The sequence below is a fragment of the Hyperoodon ampullatus genome (assembly GCF_949752795.1).
Source record: "Hyperoodon ampullatus genome assembly, chromosome: 17".
Classification (NCBI taxonomy): domain Eukaryota; kingdom Metazoa; phylum Chordata; class Mammalia; order Artiodactyla; family Ziphiidae; genus Hyperoodon; species Hyperoodon ampullatus.
The window spans coordinates 58,872,116-58,897,818 of NC_136930.1; the positions used below are offsets into that span (position 1 = coordinate 58,872,116).

Below are 25,703 nucleotides of genomic sequence, written 5' to 3' on the forward strand. Positions count from 1 at the left end.
ACCCAAGAAGGAGGAAGAGTGAGGTTACATGGAACCAAAAAGAGAGGATCACAGGTAAAGTCCTAGAGAAAAATGTTGAGAAGGAGAGGCCTGAGAGAAGACGGCAAAGAGGAAATTCCTAGTATATTATTGGCTAGGGAATTTTGCAGAAGAGGAATGCCTAATACTCAATTTTAAGTTGTTTGATCTGCGCTTGAAATAATCATCCTCTGTTTATCCTCAGCACTTTGGTAGAAAGATACTGCGTATAACTGTCTTGCACTGGTGATGCTTCAGGGTCAGGAAATAAAGTTCCTTTGTGTGATGGATTGCACACACTTGAACTTACAAAATGGGATTTAGTCTTTCCTTCAGTCTTAATTTAGTTGATCAACTTGAAATAATTTACTTTAAGGCTGCATCTTGTGAATGTGATTATTCATCAGGGAAATTCTCCCATAGCAACAGATTGCCAACAGGTCATGTAACCAATGTTTGTATTCTAAAATACATGTATTAAACATATTCATAGAGGAAGCATGTGACAGACAAGGAGCCACTTAACAGAGACACCATGGACCTGGGGTTGAAGAATAGAACACAAAACCAAAATTGAGTTGAGCTCAATGGTGTGGCCAAGATATCCTAAAACATTAACCCTATACATATCCCCATGGTGCCCCAAAACACACACAGCATTATTTCTAGGAGTCCTTAAATTCTGGCTTCCATTTTCCGTGATGTATTCTTGCCTCTGAAATTAACGTGTTTAAAAAATATTTTTTAGCAACTAAATGCTCATTTTTAAGCAAAATTGTTCCCCCATGTTGTATACATTGTGACATGTCCTTGTAAGCTTTTGGATCCTTTGGAAGAAAGAGAAATAGGAGTAAAAGACTTCAGTATCTATGCCTGTTGTGAAGGAGAAGTTTTGGAGTCGTTTATCAGAACTTAGAAAATATATTTGCTTGATGGCAAGTTTAGATCTTCTCAGAAGTATTTCATGAAAAGATGTGCTGAAAATTATATATAAAGTAAGCAGCCAAATTTCATAATATGAAATCTCTGAAATATAAACAGACCATTAAAAAAAGAACATATCATTTATTAGGCACATGCTTCCCAGCAGAGCTGAAATAAATATTTATCTCTATAATGCAGGAAATATTTTCCCAGAAATGGGTTATATTCTGTGTTTCATCAGCTCAACAAATGCCTGATGATCTCTTTTAACTTCTCTGTCTTGAATGTCAACCAAATACATCAGGTCAACCACACACTCTTCAATCTTTATGGAGACCTTGTTGCTAAGGATTCTCAGAAGCAAGGGGTAAAAGAAGTGGTCAACAGCAATTACACTGAAGAACGTTCATCCCTGACCTCCGTACACAGTGAGGAGAGAGGCAATAGATGCCCTATAGTAATTCAACCTGTACCTGTTTAGTGCCTATCTCCAGGGAACTCAGGTACCACGAACCTTTGTTTGACCCATCTCCATAAGCAGAGCATGGATCTGGTCTCCACACTTGCAAAAATAGAGAACTAAGATGTAGCACAAGTAAATAATCTTCCCCAAGGCAAAAATCTGTAATGGTATTGAAAGTTGGGCCCAGGCTTCTTAAATGTCGAGTCACCGCTATTGTTTAGCATAGTTTCTATTAAAAATATTCAGTTTAATCATCTTTTTTTCCTAGAGAGCATAAAGCAATTTAAAAGCGATCATGTATTTGAGCTGACTACAAAGAATAAAGATGCCTTGTCAAAAAGGAAAAAAAAGTGCCTAAAGTATTAATTTCCCTTTCACACTGACAAAAGCATTAAAGAATCTCTCAGTTATAAAATGTGAACTTTCTTCCTCTATATTGATTTGGCAAGTTACCAAACTCTATTGACTCTTCCTTTATAATACATAGGCTATCTTTTCTTCTCACTTTCTATTCTTTCAAGACCTCATCCACTCTGATGGCTTTAATTACAACCTATATGTGGATGACTCTCTAATCTGTACCTCTGGCTGAGATTTTGTTGGGGCCATCAGATACCTCCCCTTGAATATTCCAGAAGGATGTTGAACTCAACATACCCAAAATTTAATTTATCATCTTTTCTCTGAAATTTGCATTTCTTGTCTCAGTAAATGGCATCACATCCAACTGTTCGAGCCAGGAACCTGGGAATTTCCCTGACCCCTTCCTCTCCCTGACCCTCCATTTCCAAGCAATCAGTAAGTCTTGTTACTTCCACATTCTTTTATTAATCCATTTGCTTCACTTGATACTCACCCTTGCTTCCAAAGCCCTGATTTACCTAATTGAACTATTTGATCTTTTAGCCTCCCTTGCTGCTAGCATAATTCTAGCCAATGAGATGTAAATGGATTTCACCCCATAAGTTTTCCAGGATGGTTCTTTGAAAAGATGACTAACTAGCTGTCCCGTTGTCTCGGCCCTTGGTCTACAATTTTTTCCTTCATCCTGCATAGAATGTAGGTACAATGTTTGAAGTTATAGCAGCCCTTTTGTGGCTATGAGGAGAAAAGCCACATGTAAAATATGGTGAAGCCAGAAAATAGAAGTCTTGGTCCCTGATGACAATGTAGTACTACTGTGTTAGGATTCTCTGCCTTCAGATTTCTTATTATTTGAAAAAACAAACCAATAAACCAAAAAATCCATCTCTTATCTCATTGAGCAAGTCACTTGCTGCGTTTCTATTACATGAAGCCAAGAAGGCCTACCTCTGACACACCTCTCATATTCTGATTTTCAGATCCACCAGCAACATTCCCTTTCTTTTTTTTCTTTTTTTGGCCACACCTGCATTGCTTATGGGATCTTAGTTCCCTGACCAGGGATTGAACCCACGCTCCCTGCAGTGGAAGCGCTGTCTTAACCACTGGACCACCAGGGAAATCCCAACATTCCCTTTCTTAAAATCCTTCATGTGCTCCCACTGCCCTTGGTATCTTTTTCAAACTCCTAAGCAGTACCTACAGTGTCCTTCAGATGTACTCCTTACCTTCAGCTTGAGCCTTATCTGCCCCATCAAGTTCCAAACGCTAGCCTCAATGAAGTACTTTCAGTTCCCCACACATATCATTCTATCTCTCAGCCAAGACTTTGCATATGGTACTCCTTCTATGCAGAATGTCTTCCTTTTATATCTTCTCAACTTTATTTGGCTAATTTCAATAGTTTTCCAAAACCTGCTTAGGAAACATCCCCTAAAGGAAACCTTTCCTAATCCACCAAGCCTAAATCTGGTTCCTCTCATCTAGGTCTCCATGACAACTGGATACCCGGTATTTATCCCTATCAGAATGGGAAAAAGATTTAAAAAGTAATGGCAACTGTTTTTAAACTTCTCTCTCCTCCCCAAAAGACAATAAATTCCCTAAGAAAAAGACTGTGTCTTAAGGACTATTGTAACTCCAGATATTGTACTATAGTATCTGATAAATCATTCATAGTTGTTGAATAAGTAGATGAATGAATGCATTTACATCACACATATCTATCATTCAAACTCAAACCCCTCTCATTATGTGCCCATATAATTATCCATTCTAATTCATCTGCTATTATTCAAGAAGTTGCTGTGTATAATTAAACACAGAACAAAAATAATGAAAATCAGGAGCTTGCCTTGAGCCACATTTTAACCAGAAGAAGGTATTGATCCCTGAGTAAGTAAATGGGGATACCCGTGCTCTTTAGTGTAATTAAGCTTATACTTAGATGTATTTAAATAATATAATTTAGTAACATATATATTAATATCTTTTCTTTTCTCTGTTTTTTTTTTATTGATTGCTGTGATTGAAAAAGCCTCATATAAAGACACTCCTTAGGTGCACTGAATCAGTACATACTGACCTGGAAACAATCTTAAGATTGATGACTTACTGAATCTATAAGAACTGATTTCCAAAGTGGAGGCAAAACCAAATTTTTCTAATTGATGATTTCCAGGCTTACAAACACTTCTTGAGAATTAAAACATTCCAAGAGTTTGGAATGTAATTTTGATGTTAGTTTTTTTTTTGTTTGTTTTTTTACAGTTTTATGAAGTTATAAATTATATACCATACAATTAACCAATTGTAAGTGAAGAGTTGGAATTTTTAGTGTATTTATATAGTCGTTCAACCATCACTGTAAAACAAATTTATAACACATCTATCACTTCCCGGAGTTCCACTGTGCCCATATGAAATCAATTCCTGCTTCCACCCCCAGCCTCAGGCAACTACTCATCTGCTTTCTATCTTGAGAGTCTTGCCTATCCTAGAAATTTCGTATAAAAGGAATAATATAATACTTAGTAATTTTTGTCTGGTTTCCTCTACTTTGAATAATTTGGAGAGAAGCCATCATCTATATTGTTCCACATTATCAGCAGTTTGTTCCTTATAGTATTGGTCCATTGTATGGACACACTACTTGATGGACAAAATCCATCCACTGCTTGATGGACACTTGTGTTGTTTCCAGTTTTTGACTATTATGAATAATACTGTTATGAAAATTCATGTACAAGAATTTGTGTGGACATATGTTGTCATTTCTCTTGGATAGCTATCAAAGAATTGAATTGATGGCTTATATTTTAAGTTTATATTTAACTTTTAAAGGAACTGCCAAACTGTTTTCCAAAGTGACTGTACCATTTTACATCCTTACCAATAAAGAATGAGAGTCCCAGTTTATTACATCCTAGCCAACACTTAGTACTATCACTTTTAAAAAATTATTATGGCTAGTCTAATCTGTGTATAATGGTATCTCCTTGGAATTTAATGAGTAATGACATTGGGCATCTTTCCATACATATATTAGCTATTTGTTGTCTTTGTATAAATGTCTGTTCAATTATTTAGCTCATGTTTTTTTATTTAGTCAGTTGCATTTTATTACTCAATTTTTTACAAGTCCTTTATTGAATATATGATTTACAAATATTTTCTTCCAGTCTGTGACTTGTCTATTTATTCTTAATGAGGTGTATGGGTGCTTAAGCACAAATGTTTTAAATTTGGAAGTAGTATAATTTATCAATTTCTTTTATGGACCATGGTTTTGGTGTAATATTTAAGAAAGTTTTGCCTAACTCAAGGTCACAAAGTTCTTCTTTTATGTTTTCTTCTGTAAGTTTTATAGTTTTGTCTCTTATATTTCAGTTTTTTATCCATTTTGAGTTAATTTTTGAGTACGGTGTGAGATGTGGTTCTAAGTTCATTTCTTTTCATGTGGCAACTCAATTTTCCATGTGGCATCATTTGTTAAAATGACTATCATTTTCCCCACTGAATTGCCTTGGTACCTTTGCCAACAATCAATGTGAGGATTTATTTCCATTTGACTTTTTTTAAAATGTGTTTTTATAAATATGAGGTTTAAAATGTAAAAATAAAATAATTTTTTTTACAAACTGCATGCAATTAAATTAACTTATGGGAGAGAACTTTAATCGAATAAGATGCTTATATGTGGATGGACAAAGATAAAACCAAGTTCAGAGTTGAGTTATATCACCTTGCTAGGAAATTCCTTCATGAGATGAGGTTGTCATTTTGCTGTTATCCTGTTTTAACTAGTAAAACACTTTAGCCTTGGGATATGCTTGTTTCATATTCTGTTTGTCATTTCCCTCCAGATATCACCTAAGCTGGATGAATAATAATTAAAATGCACAAGAACAGATGTTATTCAGTCTGTCAGGCACTGAATAAATGTCTGATGTGTCATTCCTTCCCATTAACTGTGGATAAATATCACAAGAATGGTATCTTAGTTTCCTAGAGCTGCCATAACAAATTACCACAAATTCGGTGGCTTAAAATAACAGAAACTTATTATCTCACAGTTCTGAAGGCCAGAAGTACGAAATCGAGGTGTTGGCAGGGGAGGGTGATTCCTTGCTTCTTCTAGTTTCTGGTTGCTCCAGGTGTGCCTTAGCTAAAGGCTGCATAACCTCGACCTCTGCCTCTGTCCTCGCATGGCCTTCTCATTTTGTCCCTGTGTCTCTTTTGAGTGTGTCTTATAAGGACACTTGTCATTGGATTTAAGGACCACCCAGATAACCCAGATAATTCATCTTGAGATCCTTAGCTTAGTTACATCTGCAAAGACCCTTTAGCCAAATAAGATCATATTCACAGGTTCCGGGCATTGGAATATGGACATATCTTTTATGGGGCCACCATTCAACCTATGAAAAAATGGGTAGAAGAATGGGGAAGGCGGCAGAATATCACTTGTTATTCACTTCAGTGGCCTGTCATTTTTGGACAAGCACAAATCTCAAAACCTGGGATTTCAATGCCTTGGGAAGTGGAAGATGAAAAATTCAGGAAAATGTGGAATCACAGAGATAATTTCATAAACGAGCCACTAATTCTTATCTTTTTATACTTACTATTTTTTTAGGTTTTTTTTAACATCTTTATTGGAGTATAATTGCTTTAAAATGTTGTGTTAGTTTCTGCTGTATAACAAAGTGAATCAGCTATACATATACATATATCCCTGTATCCCCTCCCTCTTGCGTCTCCCTCCCACCCTCCCTATCCCACCCCTCTAGGTGGTCACAAAGCACTGAGCTGATCTCCCTGTGCTATGCAGCTGCTTCCCACTAGCTATCTATTTTACATTAACCTCTTCTAATTTTATACCAGCTGAAAACTTGATTGGTTTATTGTTTATGTCAGAATTATGTTTTAAAGAGAAAGCATAGTTGACTTGTATTTCAATGTCTGACTTAATTTTCTAGATAACTGAGAGTTAAGTCTTTAAAGTTTCAGTAGAAATCTTTCTACTGAAAGAGAAAGATTTAGTGGGCGTTAGATATTTTTCACACACTAAAAAGGATACATTTAATATCATTTGACAAATTCCTTTCATTTACTCAATCCTCTCTTCCCTTTTAAAATTTATGTCATTCATTTATTCCATATTTCCTGGGTTATCAAGGAACTTGCACAAAGTTTTTAAACAATAGCAACAGGCTCACAACTTTCAACATTTCACAGACCACGTTCCATTAATACTTTCTTTACAACATTTTTTTTCTTCATCGACAAATTTCATAGTAAATTATGCTAGATTCCACTGTCTCATTTACCACACCATTCAATTTTAACTGCACTCTGGTTTAAACACTGTTTAGAACCCTTAAGAAAAAATACAGTATATTCTTAGATGCTGAGAGTAAGTAAGCAGGAGAGATATGGGTCGATATAGGTAAGTGATATTATTAGTTTTCATATTATTGTGACTGTTCAATAATGACTTTCCCAGTGGTTATGAGACTCCTTGTCACTCCTTTCCTCTCATCTTGATGAAATCTCTTCACTGAGTGATCTCTTTCATTCATAACGTGGTATTTATAAATTATTGACTTCTAAATCCCATGGCTTATTCTCAACCTTCATCTTATGCTTCCATGCATTAATTGGAACCAATTATACATTTAGACTTTCTTGTTCTTTGGCTTCCATGACATTTTGCTCCCTCTGTGATCTGTTTGCTAGCCCTTCTTTTGCCTTCTGGCCCCTGAATATAGACTCTCTTGGTATTCATACTTGAATATTCAAGTATGATATGATATTCATACTTGAATATTCAAGTATGATATTCAAGTATGGTATTCTTGAACTTCTTTTCTCACTCAAAATTCCACTTTTATCTATAATCTCCATACTTATGACTCTCAGATTGAAATCTCAAATTCTAGATTTCCCCCTAGAATCAAGACCTGCATTCCAAAATGCCTGCCTGTAATCTCCATCCTGTTGTTTCCCTTTCCCTTAAAGTCACCCAGCCTCATTATTTTCCCTTCAAAATTATTTTTTTCCACAACCAGAGTTTCTTAGTGGCAATAGTGTTTTTTCCTGTCACCCAGATTGAAACTGAAAAGTGTTTTTTTTTTTTGCGTTATGTGGGCCTCTCACTGTTGTGGCCTCTCCCATTGCGGAGCACAGGCTCCGGACGCACAGGCCCAGCGGCCATGGCTCACGGGCCCAGCCGCTCCGCGGCATGTGGGATCTTCCCAGACCGGGGCACGAACCCGTGTCCCCTGCATCGGCAGGCGGACTCTCAACCACTGCGCCACCAGGGAAGCCCTGAAAAGTGTTTTTTAAGATCACATTTCTTGGTAAATCCTAGCTAAAAGTAGAGCAGTCCTCTCTAGTCTATGAAAGTCCTCTACTTTGAATATCCACCTATTTAAAAGCTCCCGTATTTATCAGTGAGGGAAAAAGGGAACTATATTTCCAAGCCAGATGAGAAAAAAATTAATCCTGGAGACCATAGTCTCCATGAGAAAGGAAAGCACTATATGATTACAATATATGAGTTTTTTTTTTAATTTCTCTTTATCTGTTGCTCTCAACATTCAGTGACTTACCAAGCCATATACATTTGTCTTCTTCAAGATCAAAAGGACTGGGAACACAGATTGAGCTCTAAAGATGTTTATCACAGTGTTATAATATTAGAAATTTTAAATTCCCAACACTAGCGCATTGATTGACTAAATCATGTTTTACATATAAAACATGTAATGAATAATCTGCACTACTTTAAATTTTGTTGTAATAGTCTATTCATTAATATAGAAAGATATTATATGCATCATTGAGTTTAAAAAAAATGTTGGAAAGAACAGGAATAGGACATCCAAGGAAAAATACTAAGGACTATTGCTTCAAACTGTTACCAGTGGATTTCTGCATATAAATGTAAAGAATGTATGTTCATTGTGTGCCAGGCAATGCTTAAAAAAGAAATGAAAGGGGCTTCCCTGGTGGCGCAGTGGTTGAGAGTCCACCTGCCGATGCAGGGGACACGGGTTCGTGCCCCGGTCCGGGAAGATCCCACATGCCATGGAACGGCTGGGCCCGTGAGCCGTGGCCACTGAGCCTGCACGTCTGGAGCCTGTGCTCCGCAACGGGAGAGGCCACAACAGTGAGAGGCCCACGTACCTCAAAAAAAAAAAAAAAAAAAAAAAGAAAAGAAATGAAAGAAGTAAAATAGATTTAGAATAGTCTAAGTAGCTTAAAGAACACCTATTTTCAAAGAATCATAGAATTCAGAAAGTACATTAAACATCAAGTCCAAACTCACTTTATATGCCTTGTGGCAATTGAAGTTGAGTGATTTGCTCTATGTCATACAGTTGATTATGACAAATGTGGAATTTGAGGCCTCTAACACAATTCTATTAATTCCCACCATTTTCCTATCACTGTTAACATGACAAATGCATCCACTTTTGACATTTTAAGCATGTGTGAAAATGAATGCACCTTCAAAGCTTGAGAATATTCAGCTTTATGGAATCCAAATAGCATTTTAAAGCAGGAATTTTTAGACATAATTTGTATTTGAATTTCTTTTGTCCCCTTTTCAATGGGTGACTATTAGTCAGGGTTCTCCAGAGAAACAGAACCAACAGGATATATCTCTATCTCTATCACTATCTCTATCTCTATCTATCTGTATATATCTATTTCTAGAAAGAGAAAGATTTATTATAAGAAACTGGCTTACATAATTATGGAGGATGAGAAGTCCCACAGTCTGACATCTGCAAGCTGAAGGCCCAGGAAAGCTAGTGGCATAGCTTCAGTCCAACCCCAAAGACCTTGAGAATCAGGGGAGATAATGGTGTAAATCCCAGTCCCAGTCCAAAGGCCTGAGAACGAGGATAAATGATGCTATAAGTTCCGGTCCAAGTGCAGGAAAAAGCCAGTCCCAGTTCAAGTGCTCAGACAGAGAGCAAGTTCTCTCTCTCTCTGTCTTTTTGTTGTACTCAGGCCCTCAAAGGATTGGATGAGGCCCATTCACTTTGGGGAGGCCAACCTGCTTTACTCGGTTTACCAGTCCAAATGCTAATCTCATCTGGAAACATCCTCACAGACGTGCCCAGAAGTAATGTACAGCCAAGTATCTGGCACCCACGATCCAGTCAAGTTGACTAATAAAATCAACCATCACAGTGACCTTGGCAAAACTGCTTCACTTTTCTGAGACTCAGGTACTTTGCCTGTAAAATGAGGGAATTACTATCTATTCCACAGGGCTATTTTAAGGTTTAAATAAGATAAATAAGTTAAGAGACCTATCCTTGCACATAATGACTGTTCAATCAATGCCAGTTCCTTTTCCTCCCTTTCCCTGTATTGCTTATGAAAAGATCAGTTTAGTTGTACTACAAGCCTGTTGTTATGGGTTGAATTGAGTCTCCCCAGGCAAAAATAATTACATGTTGAAGTTCTAATCCCCAGTACCTCATAATGTAACTCTGTTTAGACACAGGGTTGTTAAACAGGTAATCAAGTTAAAATGAGATCATTAAGGTGAGTCCTAATCCATTACAAATTGTATGTCTATAAAAAGGGAAACATTTGGACACAGAGACACACACACACAGGGAGAACTCTACTTGAAGATTGGAGTTATGCTTTCACAAGCCAAGGCACTCAGAGGCTATGAGATGGGCCTGGAACAAATCCTTTCCTGGTGTCTTCAGAAGAGGCATGGCCTTGCCAATACCTTGATCTCAGATTTCTAGCCTCCAGAATAGTGAGACAAAAAATTTTTGTTGTTTAAGCCACTTAGTTTGTGATACTTTGTTACAGTAGCCATAAGAAACAAATCTACCTGTATTTCTTAGATTGACCATAATTTGAAATGACATCTCTTAGAGATAATTCCTTATTAGTTCTTATCAGAATATGTAAGGTTCTTCTTTTCCAATTTCAAAGAAACTAGGTCCAAAACCCCTTCTGGCCCAACTCTTAGTTAACATGCCTCTTCAAGAATGGAGAAGGTGGGCTTCCCTGGTGGCGCAGTGGTTGAGAGTCTGCCTGCCGATGCAGGGGACACGGGTTCGTGCCCCGGTCCGGGAGGATCCCACATGCTGCGGAGCGGCTGGGCCCGTGAGCCATGGCCGCTGAGCCTGCGCATCCGGAGCCTGTGCTCCGCAACGGGAGAGGCCACAACAGTGAGAGGACCACGTACCGCAAAAAAAAAAAAAAAAAAAAAAAAAAAAAATGGAGGAGGTAAGAAATCTCCCTGCTATATGACCTGGTTCTAGTTTTTCAGAATCTTACTAAGTCTAGGCTACTCATACAGGTCATGGGGTTGATGGAACAGATAGGTAGAACAGATGGATAGATAGATAGATAGGTAGATAGATAGACAGATAACAGATAAATATAGAAAGAGAGAGAAGGAGATCTCTATTTCTATCTCTGTATGTATGTCTGTATTTGTAGTTACATTATCTGTATCTATATCTGTTCTGCTTTTTAACAAATGTGATACCACAAGGTTTTTTCTCCCCATTTTGTCAAAAACTTGCTGAAAACACCATTTTAATAAAATTGTCATGCTGTACTCTCATGCATTTGTACTTAATGATGACTTACCAACCATTAACATATCATTAAGCAACTGATGTCCTTTCGCCTTTTGGCCACATCTTTTAAATAAAGCTTTGCCCACATTTCAGAATATTTTTTTCAGACAGTGTACCAGAAGGCCAATTACTAGGGCAAAGGCCATAAACATTTTTAAGATTCTTGATACTTATTGCAAAATTGCTTTGCAGTGAAGTGGTGTTCCTTCCTTTGGGGTTCAATCCCAAGACAATTCTTTGTAGCAAGAGAAGAAAGAAATAAGGTCATGGAGGTCAGTTGGGAGTATTAGTGTTCAACTGCCACCAGCAGCAAGTAATGAATATTTCCTTGTGAAAAAGCTCAATGCCATGCATAACGAGTACATCATATGTAGGTAATTCAAGAAATCTCTGGCTCAATCTTTCTGGAGCCCCAACATTTAAGTGCAATTTGGGTATTAAATTGTCCATTCATGCACTGAGTTGAAGGTATCTCTGTCCCCTCTATTCTCTGAGTGTTTCTGCTGACCCGCACACTTGAGTGTTTAGTTCAGAGATAATTTTCAATAAACTGTTGTCACTTGAAAATAAACAGTCTGGACAATGTATGGTTCATTTGGAACACTGAGAAAATAAACAACCTAGGATGTGCTTCCTTCCTGTTTTACAGCCCTTTTTGGAATGTGTGTTCCAGATATTTCCCCTTCTTCCCTAAAGAAGAAGGTTTTATTTAAAATAAAGCTGTTTATTTGGCACTTCTGGGCAGCGAACCACAGCAATGGGTGGCTTTGCAGCCCATCTTCGAAGGAATCAGTTCATCCTCCTGGTGCTCTTTCTTTTGCAAATTCAGAGTCTGGGTCTGGACGTTGATAGTCGTCCTACGACTGAAGTCTGTGCCACACACATAGTTTCACCAGGACCCAAAGGTGAGGAAAGAAAAATGAAATGCTCATATCTAGTAAGTAAGCTCTCTTACTTTATCTCTCAACCCCTCTAGCCCCCAATGACTTTCTCTACTCCCTTCCTTAGAGTTCTCTCACTTTCCTTCTATTTTAGAAAAATCAATGTCTTGTTACTTATTTTAAGATCTCCCTTGGTGTTAGGTAAGAGAACGTGGGAAGGCGCTGGAAGGCTGGGGCAGGGATGTGATGGAATTCACCCAGGGCGGGGGGAAGTTCCATCTTGCATGCTGCTCCAGGGGAGATACACAAGCAAGACATCAACCTTCCGGAATCCTTTCCTTAAGAGCATCTCTGTTCATGGGCTGTTTTTACTCCAACTGCTTTCTCAGACTGATTTTGGTAAAGCTACTAGACAAAAGCTCAGTAAAGTAAAAATGAATTCTTTCATGTATTTCATACATTAATGGGCTTCTGGGTTCCAATGAAGAGGAGAATTTTCATCAAGGATTGGAGGTGGCATAGAAATGAACATTTCTTTATTTGAAAGTGGAGTTTTAGGGCCAAGTGCCTTCAGCTGAAGGATGATAGAATATTGCAAACATTGTTTTTCAAGTAGAGCCAAGGTCCAAATGCGCTTCAAGCAACTGGTTGGTAAAAAAAAAAATGCTGCTGTTTTCCTGGTTTCAGCTCTGACCCTTTTGTTCTGAAAGTGGTCACTGCAGTACAAATTGGTGCTCCCTCATTCGTAATTCATGCTATGTTTCTCCAGGCTAGATGGTGGAAGAACTGCATCTGCTTAAAATTTTAAGTAGAAAAAAAGGGTCTTTAAAAAAAAAATAGAAAAACATTGCCCCGTGCTTGTCAGTTATTTAAATGTGTATTGCTTAAAGTGCATTTTTCTTAATCAGTGAATTAATTTCCTCCTAAGATTGCAATCCAAGTTTTAACCTTTGATACCATAAAATAAATGCAGGGAAGGACAATGAGGCCTTGGGGCTTCCAAATCATTTCTTGGGTGAATAAATGAATAATGCGAGGGTAAATGTTCAGAAAACAAAGTATCAATTAGAAATAAAGTACTTACTTAAAACCATTGCTGGACTTTTCATAGAATAGAGGACATTTTGTATTATTCCTGGGCTTTCATGGGAAATGCTAAAAATTAAAATTAAAACTTGGTCCCTTCAAGTGGGAGAATCCATTTTAGAATAGAACTGTTAAGCAGTTTTCCTTGCAGAGAAACTGCAACTTTCAAACTGGAAGAAGAATGGACAAAGAATTGTTAAAATCGTGTCCAAAATATCGTCCCATTCAACAATTCTATTCATTCCAACTCAGCCAGCATACATTGAATACCTGTTAAGTGCTAAGCACGATTTTAGGCACAAGTGATGCATTCAATTATATATATTAGTGTCATGAGCAATGGAGACGTAAATAATTTAGGAGGGAGAGCGGGGGACAATTAATATTTGCTGGATACCAGCGTGGGGTCCACCATGAGGCTTCCAACCCTCATTTTTTAACGTAACACAAAACTTCTCCCTTCCCATTAGAAACTCTAAGGTTTCAAACAATGGAAACCTCTTTAACTCTCTTCCTGAGCCTGTGTAGAAATTATGAGATGATTACAAGCAGAAATGTGACAGAATGAAGAAGCAAGTGCTCCTGGGGAGGACAGACTTGGGAAGGAGCCCTCTAGAGCTCCGGGCTTCGGAACTAAGTTATGGACTTGGTATGATTTCTCCTTCCCCTAGAACCTGGGGACTTGGCATCAAATGGGTTCTCAGTGGCTTTTTTTATTAAAAAGATTCCAAGATTCTGGAACGTACTGCATACCAACTAAGTCCCAGGCATCATGTGGGATTCTAAAGGTTTCAAGCTAAGGAAGAACTTGTACCTACATTGAAAGCTGGTGTTAGAGTGCAAACTCTTGGGGTCAGTTAACTCATTTTTAGTTTGCAAATTGCCTGTATGTGTACCACATGCATAACATCAAAAGCCTATTCATCACTACCCTTCCTCTGCTCTATGTCCTGTGCTAGACATTGTGGATACACCAAAACACAAGACATGTTTTTTTTTTTTGTCTTCTCTCAAGATATAAACTGCCACCTACTCTACTTCATCCTGTCATGAACACGGTGACAGTCCTCCCCACCCATGAATAAGGCAGATTTGTATATTTATCTCTACAAAATGACAAAAAAAAAAAAAAAAGCTTGATGGCTAAGCAAACATTTTAAAGAACTGGATTATTGCTTTTGTTTAATATATTTTTTTAAGAGCACGCTGGTCTATATTTTTCTCCATGGCTAAACATCTCAATACCATAGTTATCAGCACAGTGCGCAGAAACTTCCAGATACTCTGAGAAACAAACAATAAAAGGAGTTTTCCCTAAATTCATTTGGGAGACTTGGAATTTAATAAAAATATATAGAGTTGCAAATGGAAAACCATTAATGCTGCTCTGTCATATAATATATCGTCTAAGACAGACACACCATTTTTTATTGCACTACTTCCCAAGCTTGACTTAGTGGGAAAAAAAGACATTGGATTGAATCTGCTTGATCTTCAGGATGGTATTACATCTGTTTATGCTTCCGTTCTTTATTTGCAAAATGAGCCTCATCACAGACCTCTTTTAAGAATAACATCGGATAATCAAAGTGAACTTTAAGCTGTGTAGACATTATTAATAGATACTTAACAGATTCTATTTATCTTTCCTTCTTCCTATTTGTCTAAGTCTTTTGAATAGTCATTTTGAGAATAAGTATTGCTCTAGTTATAAAAAATTCTTCGTTGAAAGCCATTTTTATTTTTCTTTCTATGCCTTAAGCTTATTTTATGCTGCTTAGTAGGAAAATGTTCTCTTCTTTTTTCCCCCCACGTTGGTGGTTTCTTTAAACAATTTGTGTGAAATTCTGACCTCTAGTGGTTTTACTTGAAAACAGCAATGACAAGAAATTTTAACAAGAACTGTTAAAAAGAAATGTAAAACCAATAAGAAATATTTGGGTGATGCTTCACAATTTCCAAGGAACTTTCAAATACATTATCTTGTTTAAGTTTCACAATTTTTCAACGTGGTAGCAATTACTTTAACCTTAAAGATAAGGAAACAGTCTCTATGAGGCCAAGTGGAGGTCCCAAGGTCTTCCATGTAGATGTTACACAGTCATGCAATTTGAACTTGACCCCTGGCCTTCTGGCTCTGTGTCCACCATCATTCCATGACATCTACTAGAGTCTATTAGAATCATGTTTGAAAATACAGCCCACTGACCCCTTTTTGATAAATGGATAGGACTCTGCCTCAGAACATGGAATTTATGCAAGCTCACAGCCCAACATTGTACTGGACCCTAAAATATGCTGAAAGTGATCACGTGCCTCATCTTTGATAATGAACTCCATCACTTCATTCGTTTGTTTGGAAATTAATGATATTTCACCCTATTGCTTATTTTGGTTTTTGGTTTAGGAGGTTTTTCTTTCAATGAAATTTGGGTGTATGTCTATGTATGTGGTCTTAAAGCTCCTTTGCAATCCATCTGGCTTCTCCCACCTTCTCCCACCTCAAACTACTTGTCCACTTGTAGTTTGCTTCAGGCATCCTTGCTTTGTCTCCCACTCCTGACCCAGGATTTTTGCACTTGATGTTCCCTCTGTCTGACCCAAACTTGCCCCAGATCTTCCCAAGGAGAGTTCCTTCTTCTCGTTCTGGTTTTAGCTCAAATGCCATTTGCACAGTGGGGCCCTGCCTGACGACCCCCTTCACTCTCTGTCATAGTTCCCAAGACATTTTGTTGTTACTTTCACAGACTTACTACTAAATGAAAATCCCTTGTGTTTTTATATATCTACAGTCAGTCCTAGAATACAAGCTTCATGAAAGCAGGGACCCTGTTCATCTTGCTGAGTGTATTTTCCTGCTGTCTAGAAGAGTTCCTGACACATAGCGATTGCTCAATAAATACTTTTTTTTTAAGATTCCTTTTTTTTAAAATGGTACAGTTACTTTTTAATTTATTTAATTAATTTATTTATTTATATTACTTTTGGCTGTGTTGGGTCTTCGTTTCTGTGCGAGGGCTTTCCCTAGTTGTGGCAAGTGGGGGCCACTCTTCATCGCGGTGCGCGGGCCTCTCACTATTGTGGCCTCTCTTGTTGCGGAGCACAGGCTCCAGATGCGCAGGCTCAGTAGTTGTGGCTCACGGGCCTAGTTGCTCCGTGGCATGTGGGATCTTCCCAGACCAGGGCTCGAACCCGTGTCCCCTGCATTAGCAGGTAGATTCTCAACCACTGCACCACCAGGGAAGCCCTCAATAAATACTTTTGATGAAATAAACAAACCCAAATTTTCCAAGATCCCCTGACCGTTGCTTGAAAATAGTTTCCAAGGATGTCTTGCAGTTCCCCAAAATGTGTTGCAATGCTTCCAAGAAAACAACTGGTCTTGGGAGACACTGCCATTGTACCACTTCAGTGGTCAAAGAACTTTCCCACCAGTGGCCACTGGTTTTCTGTAAGCACAGCCGTGCCACCACTTCCCTGGTACCCCTGTCTCAACTTGGCCTGGCCACTAATTCAGTGGCACTTCACTCAGTAAGGAAGGCTTTCCTTTGCTTCTGAGGGCACTGCAACTCCTACAAGTAACCATCTTGACTCCACGCAACTGGCCTGTGATGAACTCATGGGGCCAAGCAAGGCTCTCTCCCCTTCAGCATGGCTGTAATGACAACCTCAGTCACGGTGGTGGCAGCAGTAATACTAACACACATTGAATAGATGCCATTGACCCGGCACTGCGTGAGTGCTATCCAGCCATTTTTAAGTTGAACTATCTCAGTAGACTTTGAGAAAGAAGACATTATAATTCTCATCTGACAGATGAGGAAACCGAGGTTAGAACTATTAAGTCACTAGCCTAAGGCCACAGAGCTGGAAGGTGGCGGGTTGAAACCTGATTCAATTCTAGTTGGACTTCAAGCTCCAATCAGAATGCTAAACCGTCTAATCAGCTGGAGGGGCCCCTAAGCAGTGTTGACTGCATCACAGGATTTTACAGGGCAGGATGAAACAGCTACTTTAGTTTTTGCTTAAAGCTCCTATTGGTCCCTATGGAACCCATGCACGGGTGGTCCAGGGCCCACATCTGAGTGCCAGACACTACGAGGTACATGTGGCTTTGCCAGGACGTAAACCTCTGTCTTATGGGATAGTTTCTTTCCCAGAAAACCCCTTACCTCTAGGAAATGGACTTCAATCTGGCCAGTATTTTTTCTGAACATGGCTCTGCATCCCAGCAGTTGACACACTTGAGTTACTTCCCAGAAGTGTTCTCAGCCTCCAAACAGATGGCCAGTATGCCCAGCAATATCTGGGTCACTTTCACACTCCAATCAGAAGTCTCACTATGTGTAAAATAACTTCAGAGTTTATTTGGTTTAACCCCAGTTATTTTTACATTTGTGAAAACTGAAACCCAGAGAGGTAAAATCACTTGTTCTAGTTTACACAGCTGTTCATTGGTGGCAGAGCTAAAACTCCTCTTCCAGATTCCCAAGCCAGTCATTGTTCCATTCCGCCATGTTCTACCATTGTCCTCAGGTTTTTGTTTTGTTTTTGTTTTTTTGTTTTTCGATATGCGGGCCTCTCACTGCCGTGGCCTCTCGCGTTGCGGAGCACATGCTCCGGACACACAGGCTCAGCGGCCATGGCTTATGGGCCCAGCCGCTCCGCGGCATGTGCGATCCTCCCGGACCGGGGCACGGACCCGCGTCCCCTGCATCGGCAGGCGGACCCTCAACCACTGCGCCACCAGGGAAGCCCTGTCCTCAGGTTTTATCATCCTCATTAGGCATGAAATGATCCTTCCTTAGGTTTTATAAATTAACATTAGAAAAGGAGGTCAATGTATAAACATGGTACAGAACTGTTTTAGCTGGGTCACCTTGGTACAAATTAAGTTGCTGATTTCTTTCTGGTGACTTTATCAGAGAGGTTAAGCAAGTAGGTATTTTCCCAAAACCTTTTTTTTAATTGTATTAATTCACCAGATTCTTTCATTAAGAGTTTTAATGTGTATGTTATGCACAAGGTCAGACCAAAATTTTAAGAGGCTTGGCTTTTTCAACTTTATATTCCAATGGATGGATGTTCTGAACCAGTTTTTCTCCTCTTTTTCTCTTTGAATAGATGCCAAGAAAACATTTCAAGGTTAGGTCAGGAGGGGAGAAATAAAAGTCCAGTCAATCAAAGTGTGGGCAAAGATGAGTGAGGATGTAATAACCAAAAAAAAAAAAAAAAAAAATTAGCTTGTTTCATTTAAGAAAGTCGTATCCTTTACCTATACCATTTCTCCCCCCAACTCACATAATAATTTGGCTATATATCAGTTGTTACTAGGGACTGTAGTAATAGGTGCTTGCATGTTGGTAAAGATCATGGGCTTTGGAGACAATATATGGTTTTGAATTTGAGCTCTGCCACTTACCTACCGATGTGATCTTAAGTCTCAGTGTCCTCATTTTTTAAATGGAGATAATTTTATTGCCAATCTCAAAAGCTGAATTTGAAAATTAAGACACGTTTAGCGTATAGCTCAGCTATCATCATTATTTTTCATTAGCTTCCATTGCTGTTACTTGTCACCATAAGTCTTCTCTCCCACATCCCTAAACAAAGGCTCATAGGTTGTAACCTTGGCTCTACAAACAGAAATCTACCAGGGAAATGCACTGCCTTCTGCTGCTTGCTGCCATTTCCTACCTATTTTAGTCTCACTGCAAAGTCAACTTTTATTCATCAGACGCTCACAAACTTGAGACCACCCTTTCTCTTCACTAATGGTGCTTGCTTTCTGTAGTTCTCCAATTGAGCCTGGGACTTCTTATCAATTAAATAGGAATAATAATAGTGTAAATACACCCTAGTAGGATTAAATGAATTAAGACAGAAAAAACCAAGCCTCAGTCCTTTTATCTGTAACATGGGTTAATAATGGTATGACTACTTCATAGGATTGTGATGAGGAGAAATCAGCTAAGCCACATAAAGCATTTAGCACCATCTCTGACACATTGTTAAGGACTCTTTAAATATTAGAAAACCACAGATTAGCAAAACCCAAGGGAGAATGAGAATTATTTTTCCATTTTTTCCTTCTTCTTTTTTTCCTTTAAGGAATATTTTCCTTTAGCCACTGTCTGTACCCTAGGGAGGCAATTCTGTTGGTCTTAGGTCATTAGCCATATGTGTAGGCCAGATACAACTTAGATGTCTTTTTTTATTTGTGTTTATAAAATACTACTTCTGGAAACTTTCTAATTCTGTTAGAAATGGTTTTATTTGGCCTCTCCACATCTTTTCAGGATATTCCAACTGATAACCAGTCTGTCTGGTTTTCACACTGCTATATGATCTGCAATATACTATAATTTTCCAAAATTCTTTCAGTTATATTTTACAACTTTCTCTGCTCTTTTATAAAGGAATTATAAATATATGCAGTTAAAATCTGACACTCAGAGACTCAAGTCAAGTAGCATCTGAATAATTTAATTGTTTTCATATTGTTTATCATGATTGTTCTTGATTTGAAAACTCTGGAAGCATCCTTTCAGGTCTCTTGACAATACTTGTATCTGTGAAATAAATCATATAAATACGAGTCTTTAAAATTTACAAAGGGTTTATCCATTATTTCGCTTTAGCTCCACTGACGTATTATAGAAATCATTATCCCTATCTAAAGAGAAGGAAACTAAAACACAGTACTCTTGTTTGTGACCCTTCTGAAGGTCATTTATGTAACATATCACCCAGGGATGGGTGTATGTGTAAGACATTACAATATTGGTTGCAGTCAAAAATATTTTACATGGTGTTGTTCTGCCTGGCCTGAGATGAACAAATATTTAGAAAAAGATTTTGATATTCAGAGCCAATAGCTATGACTATACATCTCTCTCATCAGACCACATGCCGAGTGACCAAATGACAGGAAAACCAAAAGGAAGAGACCCATATGTCCAATGGGAAGTTGGCAGCAAGGGTGACAGTGTGCTCCAGACCAAAATGAAAGTCCCCAAAGAGACTGGGAGACTTTGATATACCACAAAGGAGCATCTCTGGAACTGTTTTATCAGTGTTGCCCTAGCACTTGAAGAGCAAGGCTTGGACAATGCCACCAATGATCTTGGGAAAAAGCCAGTACTAGACCATAGGCACAGACCAAATACACTGAAATAAAGCTCACCTAGAGTGTACAAAGGCAAGGGCTATGACCTGCCTTCCTAGATTAGAGTACTCCTAAGGGGACATTATATTTTTATTAAAATGATTAACATATACATAGGTATCTATATCTATATTGAGAAATAAAATATTGCCTGTCATATCAATAAACAAAGGATGTCACAGGTATCAGCGATTACAGATTGCAGCCACCTCCAAAGGCCAGCTGGTGAGCCCTGAGGGAACACAGGAAGGAAAGAATACCTGCCGTCCAGCAGCCATCAGACTGCAGCGACCCCCAGCGGTGAGCCCTGAGGAAACTCAAGTGTGAAAACACAGGATACCGGCCCCAGAGAGCTGAGGTGCACATCAAAGGAATGATTTCTGTGAGCCCAGACTCTTGCATCTTCCCATACATAGAAAAGCACTAAATTCCTAAACTTGAGATATCTAGTTTTCTTTCATAAACAGTAATCTTTTGTTCCGACTACCTGCCCTTTGTTGCAAAACTCCTCTATATCCTAGCTGCCCCCTCACCTCCCCAGAACAGTTTTCTCAGGGTTACCTGAGATGCTGCCTCCAGGGCTTGAAGTCCTGTTTGTCTGCCAAATAAAACATAACTCTCAACTTTGAGGTTGTACCTATTTTTTAATCAACAATATCTATATCTATATCTACATCTATCATCTCCTGATGATCAAGGAAAGCAATACCATGTTGGTATTATTCTAATGTTGCCCAACAATACTAACATGGAACTTGTTCCTGCTCCCTCTTTCTTGACTAACATTTTAACTCTGAACAAATGAGCGTATGCAAAACTAAAACGTCCAGCATTCACAGCTCCCAAGGTGTTCCTGTGCCTTCCTAAAAAGTTTTATTACTGGGAACTGAAATTACCAAAATGCATCGTTCCACTGCCTGTCCTCCAATATCCCTTTCTGTCTTACCTTTTGGAATGAGGTTAGGGCGCAGTACTCTGCCATGTCAAAAAACATCACTCATGTAACAAAGTGACTTGTCAGTAGAGACGTAGTCTTGGAGCAGGGGTGTCCAGTGGAAGAGGAACTAAGTTTCGCTCTACCTCCTTTTAGGTAAATAGGATGGATCTTTTTTTTTTTTTTTTTTTTTGCGGTACGCGGGCCTCTCACTGTTGCGACCTCTCCCGTTGCGGAGCACAGGCTCCGGACGCGCAGGCTCAGCGGCCATGGCTCACGGGCCCAGCTGCTCCGCGGCATGTGGGATCTTCCCAGACCGGGGCACGAACCCATGTCCCCTGCATCGGCAGGCGGACTCTCAACCACTGCGCCACCAGGGAAGCCCTAGGATGGATCTTTTAATAAGGTAGAAGGCAGAATTTTTTCCCTATCCCAGCTCCAGTGGCTTCTATGTAAATATTCATATGCTTCATTATGCTTTGTTAACCTCATCTTCATCGTACCTTGGGTTTTCTTTTTTCTTCTCTTTCTTTCTTTCTTTCTTTCTTCCTTTCTTTCTTTTTTCCAGGTTTCATAGCTATTCTGTAGAAGTTGTATTTATTGGGTCTGAGCAGCCAAATGATCGTATAAACCAGAGTAGCCAATGGAAGTTTTTGAGTAGGAGAATGATGTAATTAAATTTGTTTTTCAGGCAGGTAAATCTCTTGGAAGGGATGATGATAGACTGAAGGATGTGAGAAGCTCCTGGTGGAACATGAATTACAAACAAGGGATGCATTAAGGCTGTCGGGAGAGGGTGTATTAGAGAGATTTTAGAAGCAAAATGGCAGATTATAATGAGTTCCACACTGCGTTTGAGCCACCTATGAACATCCAGATGGAAAAGTCCAATAGGCAGTTGAAAATAGACATCATAAATACTTTTTAGGCATTTTTTCTTAATAAAAGCTAATCACATGACCTGTAGCCTCGACTCTTAGTTTTTATATTTTGTCTTATTTAGTGATAGCAGGGAGGACTGCCTTTCTCACAGATAGTCGGGAGGATATTCGTTTATATAATAGCAGTTATGACTTACACTTAATAACAACACTACTCTTTTTCTTTAAATTTGTTTCTGCCCCACTTTGTACTGAAAGAAAATTTAGACAGAATATTGTATGTTACATCTATAGAGTATTGTAAACATTTCAATGCCAGAAGCACAAATCTCTGGAAGCAAAAATATATATCAGCCAGGGCATGGCAAATCCGCACAGCCAAGGTGTGAGCTAAAAGATACATTGCTTCCCCTTGGCCTCTTCTTTTTATCCCTCTAATTTATTTTCTTTTTTCTTTCTTTCTTTTTTTTTTGAGGGGGTTTCTCATTCTCTTTATTTTATTGTTCTTTAAATTGAAGTATAGTTCATTTACAATGTTGTATTAGTTTCAGGTATACATATATATGTATATATATGTGTGTATATATATGTATATATATCCAAGATATATGTATATTTTTTTCAGATTCTTTTCCCTTATAGGTTATTACAAAATATGTATCCCTCTAATTTCTAGTGGCTGGAAACTCTGGGGGCCGATTGGATGATACTGTCATAACGTAATATTTGCTGAGCACTCACTGCATTCCAGGCACCGTTTGGTCCTTCACATGTATCATCACATTTACTCCTCTCCACAGCACCCTGGGGAAGATATTTCACTGTTCTGGTTTACTGATGAGGAAACTGAGGCTGAAAGAATTGAAGTAGTTGCAAAATCTCACAGCCAGTGAGTGCTGATCCCAGATGCCCTGTTCTTAACCACTGCATTGCATTGCAGAAACACAGCACTCAGTCCTAGATGGATGGGATACCTCCTCCTTGCATTTGTTTCTGCTGACTTGGCTGTGACTGCATTTGAATAATGAATGATATGTTCAGGCGGAAGAAAACCTGCCCCACAAAACTTAATGTTGTATTTTTCATTAAGGATAATGTTAGTTGTGTTTTGTTTTTTGTTTTTTTCCTCCCTGTTACTCAGACATGCAGTGACTGCAAAAGACTTGCAGGTTCCAAGTAGGAATTCTTTTTAAACAAAATAAGCCTGAAAACAAAGAGTGGGTGCTTTGTAATTCAAGTAGGAAAGATTGCAGGATTCTTGAAATTCTCACTTTTCTTTGCTAGGTTACACAGGACTGAGGTGAAGGGGGAATGAAGTTTATGGGTCCCTGGAATGGATGGGTAACAGTAAAGGGATTGGCTGACAGCATGCCATGCATATTAACAACCCAGCTAGGGCCATATTAAGCACCTGATAAACATTAGCTGTTATCATTATTGACGTTGGTATTATTGTTATTGTGATAAATTAGTCACAATATACATATCTCCTTACATTTTGTATTTCCTTGCATTTGTTTAGCATATTAATATTGAAAAAGCACTTCCATTTTATTTTCTTATTTGATATGTAATCTTGTCATCTGAGGAGAAGCAGTAGAGATGAGTAAAAGCCTAGTCTCCTTACCCCTACATCATTGATCTTTGCAAAGGCTCACCTTGTTAGACGCCAACAAAACAGGCAGTAATTTCCCTTTCAGAACATTCGTGACATTTACAAGACCTTGCTTGGTGCCTCCTTCCCACCAAACTTTTCGGCTTAGGTCATGTCTTGTCCGAGCTAATGTTGTATCCCTAGGATCCAGCACAGACCTTGGTAGCTGGTTGAAACTCAGTAAATATTTGTCCAAGGAATGAATGAGTGAGCACATTGTGAAGTTTAAACAGCTCTTGAGAACAAAGTGTAGAATGTCTGCCCTTATCACAAGGAACTTACATTCTGAAATTAAATAACAATGCAATTTAAAATAATACTTCAAGGCAGCAATTAGAAAGTAGTAACAAGGCACCAGATGGTGAATTACCAAGGAAATAATTTTACCAGTAAATTCAGATAATTTAGAATTTAATTTGAGACACGACTCATTGGTACGATTTATAAAAGGAGAAAAGGGCCACAGTTCCTTTATATTATTTATGATTTATTTTTCAAATCATAAGAGTAATTCAGGCTTGTCGTAACACATAGCATGTATAAATGTGTACAAAATAAAGATATATAAAGAAAAAGGTAATGATCTCTCTTTTCACTGTGACGCTGCCCTTGACAGATCCAAATCTCTCCTGTAACCATCATTAATAGCTTGGTATTAACACTTTTCTCTATATTTGCTCTGTTCATTTGTTCTTTCTTCTAAATGGGATCATATGCATATGACTCTCTAAGAGACATTCTTTACATAATATAACATGGAGCTCACTCCTTATTCAGAGATCTTTCTTATTATTTTTAGTAGTTGCACAATATTCCTCATATTTTCATCAGTCTTGTGATGATAAACTTTCAGATTGTTTATTTTTTTTGTTTTTGCCACTACAAGCAAACAGTCTCATGTATACATTTGTTCTTACAGTTAAGTCCCATAAAATAGGCTCGCTAAGGTAAAACAGAGTATGTGGATTTTTTATTTCAATCATGATTGACAGATTATTTTGCAGAAATGTTGTAGCAATTTATGTTGCCAAAAGCAATGACTGAGTGCTTTCTGTAGCTATGGCAACTTCAGATGCAATTAATCTTTTATAATTATTACTAAATATGGAAAAATATGATATTGACATCTATACATGTATGTTTTTCTGACTAATAGTCTGGGCATTTTATCCATCATTTACTGTTTATATTTTTAGATTACCTTTTAATTTCATTTGTTGTCTTGTTTTGCAAAGCAATTTGCAAAAAACTTTTTGTACATTAAAAATATTAATCATTTTTTATGTCAGTGTTTGATTTTTTCCTTGTCTCTCATATTTTTGTTGATAAACTTTATATATTTATGTGGCATATTTTGTCATATAAAGACTTTTAATTTCTCATATGGTCATATATGTCTTTTACTTTATAACTTTTTCCCCTGAGGAGATGAATTTCAAACAGAGAGAAAACCATGTGCCTTTCAATGGGAACAAACATTGAAAGACATTTTAATGAACAATGAATAGACAAGTTGGGCAGGAATAGAAGGTTATGCAGGTCAATGTCAGAAAATAATGCCAGAAAGTTCCATTGATACCAGTCTGTGAAAGTCCAAACACTAGACTAATTAGTTTGGACTTGGCCTAGAAACACAGAGGAACTGCTGAAATGTTTTGAATGGGGCAGTTTTATAATGAAATGTGATTTTATACAG

General features: G+C 38.2%; 1 protein-coding gene across 2 annotated transcripts in view; it reads left to right on the forward strand.

Annotated features, from left to right (window-relative positions):
• Nucleotides 1-25,703, forward strand: part of COLEC10 (collectin subfamily member 10) — a gene marked incomplete at both ends in the record, with an annotated part of 118,770 nt that overhangs the window by 68,124 nt on the left and 24,943 nt on the right. Inside the window, one exon of one of the 2 annotated variants that reach the window (XM_079722387.1) lies at nt 12,064-12,308. The exons of the other annotated variant lie outside the window; for it this stretch is intronic. Coding sequence (XP_079578513.1) covers nt 12,161-12,308 — 148 coding nt within the window. Of the gene's footprint in view, nt 1-12,063; nt 12,309-25,703 lie in introns of those variants that run through there. 2 annotated transcript variants of the gene reach the window in all.